Source organism: Euphorbia lathyris, chromosome 7, assembly GCF_963576675.1.
Source record: "Euphorbia lathyris chromosome 7, ddEupLath1.1, whole genome shotgun sequence".
In the NCBI taxonomy this organism is placed as follows: domain Eukaryota; kingdom Viridiplantae; phylum Streptophyta; class Magnoliopsida; order Malpighiales; family Euphorbiaceae; genus Euphorbia; species Euphorbia lathyris.
The window spans coordinates 26,629,308-26,636,158 of NC_088916.1; the positions used below are offsets into that span (position 1 = coordinate 26,629,308).

General features: G+C 30.7%; 1 protein-coding gene across 1 annotated transcript; it reads left to right on the plus strand.

Annotated features, from left to right (window-relative positions):
- The first annotated feature begins 518 nt into the window (after positions 1–518).
- Positions 519–6,183, plus strand: LOC136200622 (laccase-15-like). Its single transcript, XM_065991032.1, has 6 exons — positions 519–842; positions 982–1,133; positions 1,211–1,455; positions 1,540–1,668; positions 4,833–5,783; positions 5,859–6,183. The coding sequence occupies exons 1-6, from the start codon at positions 750–752 to the stop codon at positions 5,987–5,989; spliced, it is 1,701 nt and encodes a 566-aa protein (XP_065847104.1). The 5' UTR covers positions 519–749; the 3' UTR covers positions 5,990–6,183.
- The last annotated feature ends 668 nt before the right edge of the window (positions 6,184–6,851 follow it).

A 6,851-nucleotide genomic window follows, 5' to 3' on the forward strand; every position in this document is an offset into this window, starting at 1 on the left:
AAGTTTGAATTTCAAACTTTAAAATAATAATTCAAACTTGTAACAAACATGCATTATAAATGGTAATAAGATACCAAAATGGTTTCAAAGTTTTTGGAGAAATGTCAATTTAACCTCAACGTATAAAATAACAATATTTTAATCTCAACGTTTGTAAAATACTACAAATTTATAATATTGAATAACGAAACTTTACACAATTTTTATGAAATTGTACCAATTTAGTCCAAAGTTTCATTACCTACGAATATGTTGGTACTGTTTCACAAATGTTGAGGTTATAAAATGGTTCTATTCTTTAATTTGGAGTTAAAATGACACTTCTCTAAAAGCTTTATTTCCATTTTGGTATATTATCCCTCACTAATATAACTCTTACCTCAAATATCCCTTATCACTTATCACTTATCTCATTAGCATAACATAGTGAAAGAATATATACAACAGGAATAGATTTGCCTTAACCTTATTTACATATACTTCCTTTGCAAGAAATCCTAACATATATATCACAATCTACTTTATATTTTATCTTTATCAACTTGTTTGGTTACGCATTCTTTAAAGTGTAACCAAAAGAAGTTTGTAATAATTTATCACCCCTTTAGATACTTTGATATGGACACCCAACTCCTTATTTTACCATCTTACACTCCTTTTCTTGAATCATTGTTACTATAAATTCAGCAACAATTTGTAAGAGTTACAACTAAATCAAACCCTTTTTTTTCCAAGGGAGAGAAAGAAGAATGTTGGGCAAGAATAGCTTAATGTTGCATGTTTTATGGGCTCTACTCTTTTTCATCACTCATTCCTTGGCTGGCTCAAATTATGATTTTAGGGTAACTTCAACATTCTCTTCTACTCAAATCACGTCAGACAACAATGTTCATATGAATCTCAATGATTAAATGAATTTATAAATTAAGGTCCATGTGATCAAAACGGGTCTATGACACTGATGAAATTGTATTTGTGTAGGTGAGAGAAGCTTCTTATACTAGATTATGCTCCACAAAGAAAATCCTGACAGTAAATGGACAATTTCCAGGACCAACTATTCAGGTCCGAAAGGGTGAAACCATTTTCGTCACTGTCTATAACAAGGGCAGATATAATATTACTATCCACTGGTAATATACTATTCGATTAGAGTTCGAATCGTGGAGATGAAAATGCAGATATATTGTAAATTAGTGTAATTTTGCAGGCACGGAGTGAAGCAACCTCGGAATCCATGGTCAGATGGTCCAGAATACATAACACAATGTCCTATCAAACCAGGAGGAGAATTCAAGCAAAAGCTGATATTTTCAATGGAGGAAGGAACTCTTTGGTGGCATGCTCATAGCAACTGGTCACGTGCTACGGTTCATGGTGCTATCTTTATCTATCCAAACCATGGAAATCATTATCCTTTTCCTCTTCCTGTTGCCGAGGTGCCTATCATTTTAGGTAAATATATATATAGACTTTTTTTTCAGAAATTGAATTAAGTTTTGAGGCCATCTTATATTATGTATCCTTATGAATGTGCAGGAGAATGGTGGAAGAGAGATGTGATGGAAGTTTTTAAAGATTTTGTACGGTCAGGAGGAAATCCAAATGTGTCTGATGCTTTTACTATTAATGGTCAGCCTGGTGATTTATACCCTTGCTCATCATCAGGTATAAATGTATTTTTATTTTTAGACCATATGTTCACTCCATATTTCATACTTCAAACTCTATTTATAATCAACCAACAATTACTCCATTTAGAATTCCAAAAAGAATATTTTTTCCATATATATTATTTTCATTTTTTTAAAATTGTATTTAAAATTAATTTTTTTATCATGTTTTGGTGTCTATTTCTATTTCTAAGTACGTATATATCTACAAACTTAATTTATACACGGACATATGAAATATAAACACAATAAATTAGAAAACATAACTTTTAAATACAAAAAAAAAAAATATTTTAATAAAAAAATTTGGAAAAATGAACCCACTTCATAAATAGAGCACAAACCCATTTAGAGTATGGGTTGGAATTTTTCTTAATTAGTTGTTTTTAATGTGGGTCATTAATTTAATGTCAATTGTTATGGTAACAAAGTCAAACTCACATTTGCTTCAAGAAAAAAAGAAAGTCAAACTGACATTTCCATATTTTCTATTACAATAGTTTAATTTAACGCAAATAGTTATTTTTCATACATATAAATAACCCTGGATTTTGTCAATTTATAAAAGCATGAAAACCAATATATGTTAATTTTCTTTAATACTTTTCTCTAAATATAATTAAATGGTATATATTTTTCAAAACCCCCATGCACAAATAATCTAGGAGAAGACATATATATTACTTTTAGAGATAAGTTATAAAAATAGGCTCAACTGTCACGTTTACTCCTGGTGTGGTGGTAAAGAGTTCTAAGATTGACAAATTGAGTCAATTTCATCAAATAATTCATCAAATTATTTTCTTAGTCATTAATCTTTTCATCTACATGTATGTCGTTTCACGACTCATCACTAACATATCACAAATTTATGAATAGACGTGAAAAAAATAAAAAAATAAATTATATCGATTTTTTGTATCAGTTTGAAAAAAAAATTAAATATTTTTACCGAATTAAAAATATTAGTCTTTAATTCTATTGTTAAATCACATTTTTGTGAAAGTTTTTTAGGATTAATTGATATGACCATATTAAATATTAACCTTAAATTCTAATTTTAGCTAAAAAAAATCTATATTTTATAACTGTGTCTGAAATAGACTTAAATTCACAACTTTCATGGTAAAATTGCTTTTAGTTGCACTATTTTTGTCACACCCGACCCTAAACGACCTCAATCGGCATCGGGTGTGAAATAGAAAGATCACAATCGACACTTAATATCGATATTCCTCAATTACTATCAACCTTAGATCCGAAGAATTTAACCTAGAGCTCTGATACCAAACTGTCACACCCGACCCTAAACGACCTCAATCGGCATCGGGTGTGAAATAAAAAGATCACAATCGACACTTAAGAAGCCTCAACATATTTACCAACTTCATCATATTACAATTAAATACTAAAGTTCTAACCATAATTCTAACAATAAGCAACAACTTACGATCCTCGTCTAATCGGTCGATAACCTTCTCTCTATCATGTACTTTCTCACCTAAAAACATTAAAACATTTAAAAACGTGAGATAAAAATCTCAGTAAGAAACTATCAGCTACAAAAACCAACTTTACTTAACATAGCTACACATATACATTGATAAAGGGATTTAATCAAAACCTTATAAAATATACTCAAAACTTAAGTTCATATATAGTCAAAGTAGTAAACCAAAACCATAAAACTATATAATCTTGTATCCATTCTTTAGTTCAAAACCTTATAAAATATTGTAATCAAATAAGTGTTTTATCAAACCAACTCGTATTTAATCAAACGTAAAACCTTATATCAAAATCAATCATAACCGAAAACATAATCCAAATGAATTTAAAACATGGTATCCATCATCGAGTTTCTCCCCTTAAGTATCAATCCATAACCACATATATAGTCGAAACGTCTCTTAACATTGCCTATCTCATATGGTCTTACCCAACACTTCGCTGCCATACCCAATAGGTCTTCAGACTGTGTACACATGCCATGTCCCTCACTGAACATGGTCTTCCAATATAAAACCACCGATCCGGATAGGAGTAAGTCATAACATTGAGTTAGAGATATAGAGAATTGTCTATATAGGTGGTGTTGAAAAATCAGATTCGTACCTGAATCTTGTGATGCATTGTTAGACCAGATCTAGGCCGAATCTTTCATAGATTCCTAAATGAAAGTTCTTTATTGTTGTCTTACGTTTCCAGGGGTTTTTGAATCGCCTTAATCGGACTCCGTATGAAAAAGTTATGCTGGAAATGACATATGTTGGCCATTTTAGTTTTAAACCAAAATTTGGTTTTTGTTTGATTTTTCTCCTTAGTATGACTTGGAATTGATATTTGAAAGTTTAATAGTTAGCTTAAAAATATACGTATCTCAGATGTGAAGTAAGGTTAGGAGACTTTGAAATGATACGATGAGTTTTGAAGTTAATATATATGTGATTAAGAAAGCGAAAATGTGGAGATGTTAATTAATTGTTTTGGAGGTTGATTAATTGGAGATTATGATAGGAGTTTAATAAGTTATGCAATCTTAATTTGAATAAATGATATTCGAATTTAAAGTACAGATCTATTGTTGAATTTTATCGGGTTGATGTTTAGAATTATTGAGAGTTATATAAATGATGTTTAGAGAGATACCGATGGTAGTGATCAATGAGAAGTGAAGTGGGAGAATATATTTGATGTTTGAGGAAATAATTAAGATATGAATTTTGAAGACAAATTTTTCTGATCTTAAGCACAGTTTGAGATACTCGAATGGTCGAATCTCCGTAAATCAAAGAAACGGTGGAGAAACGGTTCAGAGAAAACTGATGAATTTACCAGGAATAGAAAAAGAAAAGAAAGGTAAAAAAAATAAGATGTAGATGATGTTCGAATTCTCAGGAATTTGGAATATATATCCAAATTTGTCAAATATCACATTTGATCCTCCATCTTTCTATAATCTTTTAAAAATTATCTTAACTTTGAATTTACACATAAAATCATCGAATTAACTTCAAACTTTTCCTATAGCACCAAAGAAAAATCACACACCTAATAATTATAATATATATTACTATCAAGGCACGGACGTGACAATTTTACACATTAAAGGTGAAATTGCTTACGACGGTCAATGAATTTTGATCATGTAAATTGCAGGAACGTTCAAGCTAGAAGTAGAAACAGGCAAGACCTATCTACTCCGAATGATAAACGCTGCGATGAACGAAATTCTCTTTGTGGCAGTGGCGAGCCATACCCTAACGGTGGTCGGAGGAGATGCAAGCTACACAAAGCCATATACAAGTGATCACATAGCAATATCTCCAGGACAAACCCTAGATGTTTTATTACATGCTAATCAAGTTCCGGGGCAATACTATATGGCTGCTAGGGCTTACTCAAGTAACCCTCTCATAGATTTTAATAACTCAACCACAACTGCCATAATCCAATACAATGAGCCTCATCATCCATCTTCAACTACTCCGATCTTACCCGGACTTCCCGATTTCAACGACACGGATGCTGCATTCGCCTTTTTGGGTAGCCTCAGGAGTTTAGCCAACAAAGAACATCCTGTTAATGTGCCCACAGACATTGATGCACATATTCTAACCACTGTTTCTATTAACACATTTCCTTGCCCCGGAAATCGGCCGTGTGAAGGTCCAAATGATACTGTTTTGGCTGCAAGTATGAGCAATATAAGCTTTCAATTACCTCCAATTGATATTCTTGAAGCTTATTATTACCATATTAAAGGGGTTTTTGGCTACGATTTTCCTAGCTATCCGCCGTTGATTTTCAATTTTACCGACCCTTTTTTGCCGTTGGTATTACAAATACCGAGGAGAGGAACGGAAGCTAAAGTAATCCCTTTTAATTCCAGAGTGGAAATTGTTTTTCAAGGTACAAGTTTATTAGGTGGAATTGATCATCCTATGCATCTTCATGGATTTAGCTTCTATATTGTTGGAAGGGGATTTGGAAATTTTGATAAACATAAAGATCCTCTCAATTACAATCTTGTTGATCCTCCGTTTAGAAATACTGTTACTGTGCCTATAAATGGCTGGGCTGCCGTCCGATTTATCGCGCGTAATCCTGGTAATTAACTATTAATTAACATTATTATTACTAGTTATTAATTAAAGACTAATTTATTTATAATTAATTATACAGGGGTTTGGTTTCTACATTGTCATCTGGATAGGCATCTTACTTGGGGTATGGACACTGTTATTATTGTTCCAAATGGGAAGAATTCCAATGAAAGGATGCTGCCTCCACCACCAAATATGCCTCCATGCTAAATATATATATATAAATATGAGTATGGTATTGTTTAGTATGTTGTATGGGTGTATGCTTAATTAGAAGTTAATGTGATTTGTTACCTATATATTTATTCTTATCTGAAGATATGTTACAAATTTCGTAATTTTTGTAACTTTAATTTTATAAGTGAATTTTAATGTTCAATGCAAATTTTTGTTTCTTTTCTTCATATGCCATAATGCCAGTATGATATATTTCAATATTTGAATTTCATATTTTTTTTATACAACACATATAGAACACAAGATAGTTTTTTTAACAAAATTCTCATCTATACATGTGTTTATAATATGATAAGTTATAATATGATATATATGTGCATTAATGAGAAAATGAATACGGTGTGAAATTAACTCAACTTCAACTTGTTAACATTAGACTTTAAATTTTACTATTTGTAATGTTAAGATTCAAATTGCTCGGATGACTTTCTTAAATTAAAATCTGATTTTTTTATTTAATTTCCTCATATTGAAATTGATATAGTCACGATTTTTATTTTATTTTTATGTGATTCTAAATAAATTTTTTTTTTTATTAAAGGATAGTTAACGAGAAAGCGCAGAAAAAAACAGACATCCCAGTTGTGCAAAATACTCAAAACAAAACCATGTCAAAGATAGACCCATTTCAATAGAAACAATACATTTTTATTTAAAATAAACAATTATAAAAAGGAAATACATCGCCAACATCCAATGCTCTGCTCCCAAAGCTTTATTCGTACACTTTTAATCGTCATTAGTTGATTCTGATGAAAAAAAATAAGAATAAAGTTAAAATTCAATATCAGTAACTGAAATATCAAGAACATTAATAAAAAAAACTTACTGTTGG

Coding starts and splice junctions, on each gene's coding strand:
- LOC136200622 (XM_065991032.1), top strand. CDS start 750: ATGTTGGGCAAGAATAGCTTAATGTTGCATGTTTTATGGGCTCTACTC. Junction 843..981: donor GCTCAAATTATGATTTTAGG/GTAACTTCAACA, acceptor GTATTTGTGTAG/GTGAGAGAAGCTTCTTATAC. Junction 1,456..1,539: donor CGAGGTGCCTATCATTTTAG/GTAAATATATAT, acceptor ATGAATGTGCAG/GAGAATGGTGGAAGAGAGAT.